Raw genomic sequence first — 12,701 nt, 5'->3', positions numbered from 1 at the left:
TAATAGCCCCTGGTGTAACCTTGTCTCTGTCCCCCTTTTCCTTGCATGCTCTATCTCAATACCTTCATCTTGAATTAATGCAAGAGAAATTATTTTCATTAGTAAGAGGCTAATGAGGTTATTTCTGAAGTAGATGATCAGTTTGAAGACTACGAGAAAGGGAAGGAAATCTCACTTGGGGTTTCCCCTCTACACCTCTAAAAATTTAAATTGTGTTCATTAAAAAGAGATCAAAATTCTACCTTAAGCAAAAGCCTAAGACAAGACCCAGAAGAACACAGCCTACTGCTGGCCAAGCAGGGGTCAGTCCCTAGGAGTGTCCTGAAGAACAAATGCAGCCTTAACCTTGCACATTTTGCTGAAGGCACTTGTGCAGGCACTAACCCAAGAGCCTGCTTCTCATGCTGGCCACCTACAGACTGCAGCTTATGCCCTGGGGCCTCCTAGATCTTCCTGGCTGTGAAATAAAACACCCAGGGGGCTTCAGAAAAGGCTCATTCTGCTGTTCAGCTGCTTTGCCCAAGACTGCATCCAGGTCTAGTTTATAAACTGGGTCAGTCCCCCACACAGACCATTTTTACATCTCAGGCGTCACACTGACAGTAGAACCTGCCTCTTTATCCACCTAAAAAGGTAAAACATCAGAGCATACAACCTGCACTAGATATTAGGGTAAGAAAAAAGGCTTTCTAAGCTAAGGGAGAGGTAAGCATCATGCCAGACTGCCCAAGGAGGTTCCTACAAGCAGGTTAGACACATATTCCTCAGCTAAAACTAATGGCAAGTTGCCCCTGACCAGGAGCAGGGCAGACCAGATCCCAGACAAGGTCTTTTCCCCTCTTGTGCCAAGGACTTTGTGCATATCCTTTGAGAGCATCATGGTGAAAGGATTTGCTTACAAAACATTTTCAGAAACAAAACTGTTAGATGTATAAAAACTCCTCTGAGGAAATGATTAAAAGGAAAGCAGCTTCTTCTGACAGCTGATTAGACATCAGAAAGGTTGAAACCCAACTCAGTGACTACTTCTAGTCTACTAAAACTGAGATATTTTTATTTAATTTACAGAGTGAGAAAGAGACATTTGCTGCTGCAAATGTCAGCACTCCTCCATGAGCTAAAGACACCTTCCAGTACATGAGAAATTTAATGTTCCTGGTCCTGTTTCAGTGCTCACTGCCACAACCTATTGCACAGATGCAATGGATTTTTGAACACAAGATCTATTATGTTTCCTGCCAGAGGCTCAAATGCGAACAGGCAGTGAAAACACGTTGCCAGGTAGTTACTTTTTATACTGACTCAGTATTTGCTGGCAGTCGCTGCCAAGCATTACTTGACTCTTACCAATACGTTAGAAAGTCAGCACTGCTAATTCTTCATGTTATCTGAAAGATCATCTTCCCCCATCCCAGAGTAAAATTTGAGTGATTCTCACACTCGAGGCAAATTCTTACCCCAAGGAATCTGTGATACCCAAGGCAGAACTGGCATTACCCTTTCTGTCCTCCTCCTGCCCTGCACAGCGTTTATTCTACAAAATCCTTCGGGGCTGGAGCTGCCTGATGGCCTCACTGGTGAAATCATCCCTTATTGCCCCACCTTGGAGAGCTTTATACACTTTTCCATCCAAGCCCTCCCAGCACGACCTTGGGAAGGAAAATGACCCCGTCTCGTCCCCATCTTGTGCCAGCCAGGAAACCCAGCGCCTTCCAACCAGCACAGAACACCACAAAGCGCAAGGCAAGTCCTTCCCTCCAAGGCAAAGCAGCCATTTGATAATTAACCCGGAGGAGCGGGGCAGCCGAGCGGCGGGGCCGGGGCGCGGTCCTGCGGCGGGGGCTGCGCTGACCCCGGCCCGCCGCACACTCCGCGGCAGATGTGCCGGCTTCCCCACGGCTCCCCCGTGCCTGGCAGATGCCGGCCTCGCTGGGAAAGCGCTAAATGGATTCTGCTGAATCACTGCAGCAGATGGTTCCTAACACCACCTGGATAGCACAGAAGAGAAAGAGATAAAGAAGGTTGGGGAACAGAGAGTACCTAGTGTGTGGGCTGTTATCCCCGGGGATAAGTAACCTGTGGGTAAGGTCGGCATTTGAACTTTTGTTTTCTCAAATTCCTGTGTTATTAAGACTGAGGACATCAATTTCCTAGAAATTCTATCCTGACATCTACAACGTATATTGTTTGAAACCCCCTTGGGAAAAGCCTTCAAAAGCCCCTGGGACGCCAGAGCCCACCCTTTGCCACTGGAAACGCTGGCAGCACTGCCTGGCTCAGGCTGATTTGCTGGTGGGAGCATCAGCCTTCATCCCTACCCAGCTCCTCTAGCTGGGGTAGAGCATAGAGGAGGCTGATGTGTTGGAGGCCAAAGAATATTAAGGATTTAGGAGAGGTTGTTGGGGGTTTTTTGTTTGAGGGTTTTTTTCAGAGCCAGGTTGACAAATATTTCAGTTTTCTGCAACAGACCATTTTGAAAGGGCAGGGAAGCCAGCTGTGTACAGAAGTGAGCAGCTGTACCAAAGAGAACAACAAACAGGAAACAGGTAACAATAACCAACGTGTTTGCTCACTCTCCTCCTGTTAAACAGTATTTTTTTCTTTTTCATTGGATGAAAAGAGCATGTCAAAGAGTGGAGGGCTACAGCACATACAGAGGGTGCCTGCTTGGAAAGCACTTGGCATCCCTCCGCAGTGTCATCCCACCTCTGAAAAGTAAGAACCTGGAATCCTTTGGTCTGATTGTTAGGAGACACCACTGCACAAAGCTGCTCCACCTGCAGCACTTCCAGCTGGGTGTCCCCAGCACAAAACACCAAATCACTTGAGATAAAGTGCTCTCCAGGCAGTTGGTCACAGCTCTGCTCAGGGTTCCTCCTCCCAGGACATTTTCACACACCAACTGCACTGTAGGCTTGACTCCATTTCACTCGAGCCCAGCTTTGTCCTGCATAGGCTGTTTTTGCTGGGTCACACCTGCCATTGATTCCCTCAGAAAACAGCTGCTGTTTCATGTTCTGCTGTTCACCTTGCTCAGCACAACAGTGCAAAAAGACACTCGTGGGCAAGCAAAGCTCAGGGTGGCACGATCTGACCTCGAGCACAGTAGAAACTGGAAGGTGACAGCACTGCCAGCCAGCTGGGCAATAATACAAAGACCCCTCTACCCCAACTGCTTCACATGGGGGAACTCCATCATTAAATTAATGCAAGAATCTAATAAATTTAAGCAATAAGTAAGATCCGTCCTCACAGTGCTTCCCCACAAGGTAGAATCCAACATCACCAGGGACACTTATGGGTCAGCATGGACTCTCCTCATGCTTTGGAGACACTTTGTTCAAACCCAGACCCCATCACCTGAGCCAGGAAAAAGCCATTTCTCCACAGTCTCCAGCTGCACAGTAGCATTTGGTAACACATGGCCAGATGCACCCGGAGAGCCACAGCCACCTCTGTGCCTATCAAGGCCAGACCACTTCCAGAAGGCACTCAGACTTCAAAACAAAAGCTAAAAATAAACAAAACCATTTGCCAACACTCATCCCAAGGAGAACCAGGCTTTTCAAGGGTGGCACAAACCCAAGCTGCTGGCATGGGCATGGCTGACCCCTGCCAACCTAAGGAGCCCGTGAAGTGCTGGAGTCCTGGAGGATGACAGCCCTTGCAGCATGGGATTAGGACAGATGCTCCTGGGGTCACCCCCCTTCCTGTAGGTTGCAGGATCACTGGAAAGAGAATCCTGCCTAGAGCAACCCCATTGCTTATTTGGTACATACACAGCCTGCACACCCCCCTTCCCAGTATCCGCTTAGTGGCCTGGTTTCTTCTCAAAGCTTTTTATATTTCACATTCCTAAGATTTAATTATGTTATCAGAACAACAGGCATCGGGATTTGGAGTGCCAGAACTCACATTAGCAATTGCTATCAACAAAGAAAATGGGCACAGCATGCCCATGCCAGAGGAGATGTGGGCTGCTCTCCTCAATCTACTCATGGTTATTTATAGCCTGTTTGCAAGCCATCCACCTCCCAGGTTTAGCTTCAAGCTTGCTTCTTTCTGAACACCCTCTCTCTCTCAAAGAAAAGCCTTTTGCCTCCTCCTTCCCCAGGACTGCACCCAGATTTGGGCAAATTTATTTAATTTTTGGGGGAGCAGAGCTGAGACAAAACACCTTTGAACGTTCTTGCACACATCCACAACAGCAGAAAAGACTGGAAACAGAGTGCCACAAATAAGCAGCTGCAGGGACACCCAATTTTCAGCAGCAGAAATTTTTTAACAACCCTAAAAAAATATATATATATTTATAGTTTTTAACACTTCACCACACTGCAGCAGATCACCACGTATCTTCAGCAGCTTTCAGCCCTCCCCACAGATGGGGATGCAGGCACAGGATCTCTAAGGAAGGACACATGCTTGAAGGCAAGAAATACCCACCTATTTTGAGATGACTGTGAAGAAACAGCTACGTGGTAGCAGGAGGGGAGTGAAAGCTGTGCCTCCACACCAGCATTAACTATAAACCTGCTCTTTCTTTGGAGGAAAGGTTTGAGGCATTCTCATTCTGCCAGGATCTTTTGCTTCCAAGTAATTAAGAAACACAAGACACAGTGCTGATGGCACAGGTGCAAACCTCCCCACCAGCTTTCTGCCCTCCCCTGAGCAGCAGCCAGCAGGGACAGCTCGTGCCTTTCCCTCCCAGCCCCAGCTCCTGCTAAAATCAGCCCAGGAGTTGAGGCAGGTGTTCAGAGGAGTGGGTCAGAGCTCAGCTCCCCAAGGCTGGGAGGGATCCTGCACTAAAGACAACGCCCTCATGCCAGCAAGGCAGCACTGTGCTGATCAGCCCAGAGGTGCTGGGCTGTCCTCCTCACCCTGTGCTCACAGGTGTGTCACCTGGCCACCAGCATCCCTGGGGACAGGGCTGGCCCACAGCTCCCCCAGGCAGCGCCGAGCCCCTTCAAACGGCCCCAAAAACAAAATGCAGAAGTGGGGCTGGGTTAGGTCCAGCCCAGTCACTAAGGAAATGCTCAGTCAGGCTCTGACTGAGACACAGCAGCTCCTTACACGCCTAAAATTCCAGATGGCCCTGAAAAAGACAGAAATTATTAGAGTATATAGCAATAAAATTTTTAAAGCGGCAAATTATAAAACACTTGCAATTAAAGTAATCATTATTAATACATAATAAAAAAATCCCAAACACCACACCCCTTTCTGCTAAAGGGGGGGAGGAGGCTCAAGCTTACAATTCTAGCACGTTTTATTTCATGTAAATTTATAAAGACAACAATCCTAGTCACGATTGTCACATTGTACAGCACATACCAATACAGTTGCAAACAGAACTCCACGCAAAACTAAGCGCTAACAGTAGCCTGAATCACTCTTCCTGCGATTGTCAAACCTAGACTAACAGTATTACACTAACACTGAAGGAAAAATAGTTCACTATAAAACAGTGATAGAACATTTTTATAAAATATATTCCATTCCAATAGCTTTTCTACATACTGTATACTATAAAACTCTCCCACAAAAAATTAGTGTCTTTAAATATACATATTTAATCTGAACTGCACCAAGATTAAAAACAATTAAAAATATCAATGATTTCTTTTTTTACATTAACTTCACAGTATTTGTTTGTAGTAGAAGACAAATCCAGTGTTTAAAACGCAGAGCAGGACTGTTCCCTATGGAGACAGCAACTGCCCCACAGAGAAATAGTTTATGAAGAGACAAGCATTAAGTGTGCCATGTTTTAGTACTTCTCCATAGAGCCATGAACCATTTTGAAAACACACTATTGCAACTTAAAAATAAGAGACACACAGAGAAATAGCCAAAAAAAAAAAAGTCACCTTAAGAACAAAAATAAGTGCAAACATTTCTTTACTTTAGAAATTCAAGCTAAGAGGAGTGGGAACACAAATACCAGACTGTGAGAACAGTGTGTTCATGATGTAGTCAAGGATGAGAAAGTCTTTTTCTTTCCTTATTTAAAAAAAAAAAACAAAAACAACTTTTGCCCCATATTCACTGCAGCGCAGAGCATGCTCATAGCATCAGTTTAATGAATTATTTCTATACTAAAATCAGACAAAAACTTGTTTCAACTTTTCCCTGCTCCATACGCTAATGATGTTCTTATGGCACATCCTATTTTATGATCCTCTAAAAAAAAATAAAAACAAACAGTAATTGAAGACTGAAATGCAAACAGAAGTGTCACAAGAATGCAAAATTAAGATTACCAGCTTCGGTAATGCTGACTCTACATTAAACTCTTTACATGTTGCTCAACATGCAAAATCCATTGTTATAAAATTTAAAGTGTAAATTAACTAGTTTTGAAATAGATTAACAGTAATAATTCCACTTCAAAAACAAAACAAAAAAAATCTAATAAATACTATATCAAGTATCTTCAGGAGAAAAAAATAACTTAATTTTAGTAGAAAGAAAAATAACTTAATTTTACTAGATTTTGTTCAGTGCTATTTCCAATCACAGCAAAAATAAAAAAAGAAAAAAAAAAAAAAAAGAAAAAATTGATTAAGTAGAATAAGACCACAGTACCAAAGCCACTTATGTTCAAGATACAGTACTCTCCCACAACTTTCATATGTAACAGGTTCAGCAAAAATATTTTACAGTTAAGAAATTAAACTGAAAACAAACCCCAAAACTATAAATAAAAGCAAAATTTCACATTGCATGTACATTCATAGTTTAAGAGATGAATAATAAGAGGCTGTAACAAGTATATCCTGATTTTCTTTAAAGAGGAAGTACTTATTTAAAAAAAAAAGTCAATCCCATATTATTTATGTAGGTAGTGCTCAGTTTTTGGACCAGAAGGGGAAAGGCATTGGGAAGTTTTTTTTCTTCATAAGATGCAATACAGTATTTTAAGCACAACTTTAAAAAATAATCTAACTCAGTGCTTCAAATTAATTTTAAAACACACGCTTAAGTTTCACCAAACAACTCCAGGAGTGTCAAGAAAGCTGGTGAAGCAATGCTAATGCAGCAGAAGGACATTCACAGCCCTCAGATATTATTATTATTATTACTATATTTCAGTCCCATGTACATGTACCTTGAATGGGTAATTTGACTGGAAGGGAACAAAGTGATATCCACCAACATGCACAGACCAAATGATGATCTAATAGGCAAGAAACTGAATCATGTGGAGTAAAACTGGCTATAGTTACAGGCAGCCTCAGTTTACAAACAAACAAACAATAAAAAAAATAACCCCAAAAACTTCCCCTGAAAAGGTGGGAATTGGGGAAAAAGTTAGGCCATGCTTTCCCTCCAGTGGTTCATCTTCGTGCTGTCTCTTGGGAACACCAGCAATTGCACACAATTCAGCTCAGAGGGAACTGCCAACCTCATAAAAATAAAATATAATTTCATGCTGCTGGTTTTAGCATTGCAGCAAACTTTTCGGGCAAGACAGCAGGGCATCTCCTAATGCACAAGGCATGAGCTACCTTGAACTACAGAACCCCACAAGCCTGAGACCAGGAGGGGTATTTGTCCCCTCCAAGGGGGATGGGATCAGCCTCTGGATGTCAATACAGGAATGAAAATATTCACACATTATACAATTTTTTGTATGTCCTAGCGTGCATCCTTCGACATTTTGGGAGTGAATATGCTGCAGACAGAAAGTGTTTTTCCATCCACATTTTATGCTCAAAAGCAGCTTTTCAGCAGGTCAGCCCAGTGAGGAAGATGGGTGGGAAGGGAAAATTTAAGTCAAGTCCCAAGGCAAAAACTTCTCATTTAGATTTTAGGACCAACTGCAGAAGAGTATTAATGGAATAAAGAGAATAAAAAATGACCAGTACCAAAGACAAAGCCAGGAATCCTCAACCCTTTAAAATTTGGGCCAATTCAATGTCTCATCTAGCTCTATAAAATGAAAGTACATCTGCTCATACTGCAATGTATAGACAGGTTTCTCTTCACCAAAATGCATTTAAACCATAGTCCATCTCTTCAGATGTTTCTCTGCAGAACACAGAGGGCATTTGGGGAGCTTAATGGAAGCCAAATTTTTCTCCAGAATTCGATGATAATATTTTTTTCAAAAAGAAAAGGTTAAAAAAAAAAAAAAAAAAAAGAGAAAAACCAAACCAACAAAACCCTGACCACAAAGCAAGTACTTCCAGTGTGAAAGCTGATGCTAAATCATTGCAAACTTACTTAAGATCATTTCACATTAATAATGTAACATGGGTGCACAAGAGAAGACCTAAAGGACTGTGCTAGGAAGGGAGGAGATGGAGAGGTGGAAGGAGTGCATTAAAAGGCCTCTGGAGTGTATACTGCTGCATCTTTTAAAGATCATATACCTGAAGTGAATATCACCAAAACAAAACAAAGGGACCAGAAAAACAAAATTAAAATTCAGATCCTGCCTTTTTTTTTTTCCTGTTTTCTTTTAAAAGGGTTGGCGTGGGGGTGCGTAGATATCTATAAAAAAAAAACCAAAAAAACCAAAACAACAACAAAACAACCAAACCAACCGAAAGTCACACATCTCAAACAACCAAGGACTTTACAAGGCCACAATGAAATTTGCGGATGTGTCTGTAGAGATCCCCGGACTGCGTGAAGCGTCTCTCGCACCACTTGCAGCCGTGGGGCTTCTCCCGCGTGTGCACGACCGCGTGCCGGCTCAGGTTGTGCGAGTACTGGAAGCTCTTCCCGCACTGCCCGCAGGTGTAGGGCTTCTCCCCCGAGTGAGTCCTCTCGTGCCTCTTGAGCGTGTACATGCAGGAGAAAGTCTTTCCGCACAGGGTGCAGGTGGGGACCGACCCGTCGGGGGACAGGCGGGTCCGGGAGCCGTCCTTGTCGCGGAAGTGAGAGCTCAGGTGCAGCTGAAGGATGTGCGGGCTCGGGAACACCTTGCTACAGAGGGGACAAATGCAGATATGCCCAGGAGGCACCAGGACGCCCGAGGAGATGTCCGACGAATCCATGTCGTCCTCGCTCTCGTCTCGCTCTTGATCTATATCCTCCTCTCGGGCATGAGAGCTGCCATTCCCCGCGAACATGTGTCCTAACCCTGTCACTAGGCTCTTGGCTGAATTCCCAAAATGCTGACTCTCTGGACTCCTGGCTTCGCTGTCCTCCTGATCTGACAGCAAGTCTTGTTCATCTTTAACAAGTGGCTCGGTACCCTGCTGCTGGCTGTCGGAAGCCAGCTGTCCAAAGACATAGGAGGGGTGTAAGGAATCTCTCCCCGGCACGGGCTTGAAAGACAAATCCAGCGCGCAGTCCACATCACTCGAAGCCAGGGGATGGTTAACAGACCTTTGGGACAAAGGTCCTGTGGAACTATTGACATTAGCCTTTGTTTTTCCAGCTGCTGCGGCGCACGGTTCTGCCTCTGTCGGCACAGAGCTGACACTTATATGATCAGAGGACCAGGCGGGGTGACTGCTGACCTTTTCTTTGCCTGCTGCTCTCTCGTATTCTGCAACGCTGAATTTTTGTTTGTTTCCTGGGTCAAACTCGTGGACCAGGGGCACTCCGGCGTCTAGAAAATGCTCCGCTTTCTCCAAACTAGCCGCCTCATCATTAATCTTCTCTTCCGAACATAATTCTTTATCTTTCAACTTGCCCTTGCAGACTTTCACAATGTCATACATGTGAAGGTAGCTCGCCGCAGCCAGCACATCTTCCACTGGGAGACTGTTGAATTCCAGCTTTCCCTCGTACATGAATTCGAGCAGCAGGCTGAAGGCAGGGGCTGTGACAATGTCACTGTTCAGATGCACAATATCCCTTTTGTCTAACTGGTCCCTGTAGAAAAGATGGAAGTACATACTGCAAGAGGCAAGAACGGCTCTGTGAGCTCTGAATTGAGCTTCTCCAACTAAAACAGTACAGTCACACAGGAAGCCCTGGTGACGCTGCTGACTCAGACACTGCAGCAACTGGCGGCTATGGTCTGGAAACTCCATTCTTCCTTCATAACCTGTTCAAAACAGGAAAAACTTGAATGCTACTGTAAACTAAAGCCTCCTAGCAGCTGTAACAAACAGATCGGCTTTTTGGTAACCCAAGCCAAAGAAACAGCCTTGGAGATAACATTTACTGTTAATTGTCTGTAATAGTTTTATTAAGGGGGGGGGGGTAGAGGGGGAAAAAAAAAAAAAAAAAAAACAACACAACATGCTTCTCATCCTTTCGCACCTGCTCCGAACAGGAAAAACTTGATTGTAAGTAAACAAAAGCTAGTAAAGCAGCAGCCCCTCCAACCTTTGTTTCTCCCACTAAGCACTTTAATAAAATTAAGCAGAGGAAAGCGCGCACACACACCCCCGAAAAGAAAAAAAGCATCAATTCCCAGGCTGTCTTCCCAGCAACGCTAACTTGGGGCATCTTTTAATAAAGCATATTCCCCGCGTCACGCACGCACACACACACACGCACACACATTTAAACTTTATCCTCAGTCGTTATGCACCGAATCACAACAAAACAGCGGCGGCTGGCGCTGGGGGAGCGGCGGCTCTGCGGGGAGGGGGGCGCGGGGCAGAGCGGGGAGAGGCCCCGGTCCCCGCACGCCAAAAGGGCGGGGGGAAATCAAGGGGGGGGATGAAAAAAAAAGTTTCCCTTGAAGTTATTAAAAGGCAAGGAGGAAAACAAGCGGCGGAAGGCCGGCGGGAGAGCAGGACGGAGGCTGCAGCCGGCTGCGTGCCGCGGCGGGGCGCTTACCTTGCGCGGGGCGCGGCGGGGCCGGCCGCGGGCGCGGAGCCGGGCGGGCAGGAGGGAGCGCGGAGCGAGTGCGACCGAGGCGCGGCGGGAGGGAGGGAGGGGGAGAGAGAGAGAGAGAGAGAGAGAGGCAGGCGGGAGGGAGGAGGAGGGAGGGAAGGAGGAGTGCTCGGTTTGCTAATTACACCGCAAGCTGGAGAGTCAGCTGCTCTGACTTCACTGCGATGGAAATGCTACCTCCAGCTGTGCGCCTTTTAATGCCATATGTTACTCCAAATCTCGCTACCAGCCAACCACAGCTTGCTGCCTTTTAAAGTTCCAGCAGCCCCATTTATAGCCCGCGATTAAATCCCACAAACTTGCCCCGAGCCCGCCCCCCCCCCCCCGGCACTCTCGCCACCACCAGCCCCCCGCCCGGACCCCACCTCCCGCCGCAAAGTTGCTCCCCGCAGCCCGCCGCGGTGACCTTCGCCGGTGCCCGGCTCCGCGCAGCGCTGGGGGGGGCCGCCGGGGGGAAGCACCGCGGAGCCGCTTTCGGGATCTCCCCCCCGCACAGCCGCGCTCCCCAACTTTGCGGGGAGGACTTTCCCCCGCCGGGGCGTGGCGCGGCCGCCACTTCCCCGCGCCTTTCCGCGGCTCTCCCCGCGTTACTCACCGGCGGGCGGCGGCGGCGGCGCTCGGCGTCCGCATGTGCGCGGCGGCGGCGCGGGCGCTCCGCGGGCGCGGCGCGGGGCTGTGGCGGAGCAGGTTGCTGGCCGGCCGCTCTCGCGATACTTTCGCTGCTGCGAGCCGCGGGTGCGGGCGAGGGTGCGGTAGCGAGCGGCCGTGTCCCCGTCTGGAGCACACAATGGCCCCGCCGCCCCGGCCAGCCCCGCCGCCGCCGGCCGGTGCGCGCTGCCGGCTGCGCCCTCCCCCTCGCCTCCTCCTCCTCCTCCTCCTCCTGCTGCTGCTGCTGCCGCTGCTGCCGCTGCCGCCCTCCCCTCCCGGCCGCTGCATTGGCAGCGCCGCCGTCCCGCTCCCAACTCCGCTGCGCCGCCGCGGACAGGGCGCGCCCGCTGCAGCCCGACGTGCCGCGGAGCGGGGCCGGGGCAGCGCGGCCGCGGGAGCTGCGCGGGGCCGGCCCGCCGGGATGGGGCGAGGGGCGCGGCGCGTCCCCCCCTGCACACACACACACACACACACACACACACAAACACACCCCCCGGGTTCATCTCTAGTTGCGCGCCAGCTGATAAATACCAAACGCCGACGGATTTTTCAAGATGACCTTTTCGATAGTTGATTTGAATTTTAAATTTTAATTAGCTGTAATCGCATCAAAAGTGAGCGCCCTGCGTGGAGCGGGGCTCCCGCCGGGGTTCCCACCCAGGTCGGAGCCGGCGGACGCCGCCGAGTCCCGCTGGGAAGCTGCGGCTGCCGGAGCCCGGTGCCGCTCCGAGCCCGCTGGGAGCGGCCGGGATTGTCGCTGCTATCCCGGAGCCTCGGGCTGCAGCAGAGCCGGGAGACGGGCTGTGGATTGAGGCTGCGGGTCGAGGGGGATGTTGAGATTTTTGAGGGGTGAATATGGGAGTGCTGGAGGGTAACGGGGGGTGGAGGGATAGCGGAGCACCAGGGGCTCTTCAGAGCTCCCCTGCGAACGCCCTACGTGCTGCCAGCTGGAGTCTCCAGACTGTGCTGTAGTCCCCAACAAGTACAGCAGGGAAACTCCTTTCCCTTTCCTTCCTCTAGGTTGCCTTGCCTAGATTGTAATAGCTGCAAAATAGCGACTTTTTATTAATCCGTTTTCCCGCACATTTTTCTACAATTGAATCATTAGCACCTTAAAACATCAGGTTTAATTTGGATTTAGTATAACTTAATTTGAATCTCTGATACATTAAGGCTCTTTGTCACAGGAGCTGGGGTCTGCATCACCAACACCACTTTTATCCCACGAGCCTCAACAGTTTAAC

At 48.2% G+C, this 12,701-nt stretch overlaps 1 protein-coding gene across 2 annotated transcripts; it reads right to left on the bottom strand.

Annotated features, from left to right (window-relative positions):
* Window positions 1-5,253: 5,253 nt before the first annotated feature.
* On the bottom strand, window positions 5,254-11,669 carry ZBTB42 (zinc finger and BTB domain containing 42). Of its 2 annotated transcripts, none has more exons than XM_079309502.1 (2): window positions 11,405-11,669; window positions 5,254-10,009 (listed from the first exon to the last, which is right to left on the bottom strand). In XM_079309502.1, the coding sequence occupies exon 2, from the start codon at window positions 9,993-9,995 to the stop codon at window positions 8,568-8,570; it is 1,428 nt and encodes a 475-aa protein (XP_079165628.1). In that variant the 5' UTR covers window positions 9,996-10,009; window positions 11,405-11,669; the 3' UTR covers window positions 5,254-8,567. The 2 variants fall into 2 exon arrangements, with proteins under 2 accessions (XP_079165628.1, XP_079165627.1); XM_079309501.1 differs by lacking the exon at window positions 11,405-11,669 and adding an exon at window positions 10,753-10,975.
* Between the last annotated feature and the right edge of the window lie 1,032 nt (window positions 11,670-12,701).

Source organism: Erithacus rubecula, assembly GCF_903797595.1.
Source record: "Erithacus rubecula genome assembly, chromosome: 6".
In the NCBI taxonomy this organism is placed as follows: Eukaryota; Metazoa; Chordata; class Aves; order Passeriformes; family Muscicapidae; genus Erithacus; species Erithacus rubecula.
The sequence above is the reverse complement of the archived record's forward strand: the minus strand, read 5'-3'. Positions and strand labels throughout refer to the sequence as shown.

Coding starts and splice junctions, on each gene's coding strand:
- ZBTB42 (XM_079309502.1), bottom strand. CDS start 9,995: ATGGAGTTTCCAGACCATAGCCGCCAGTTGCTGCAGTGTCTGAGTCAG.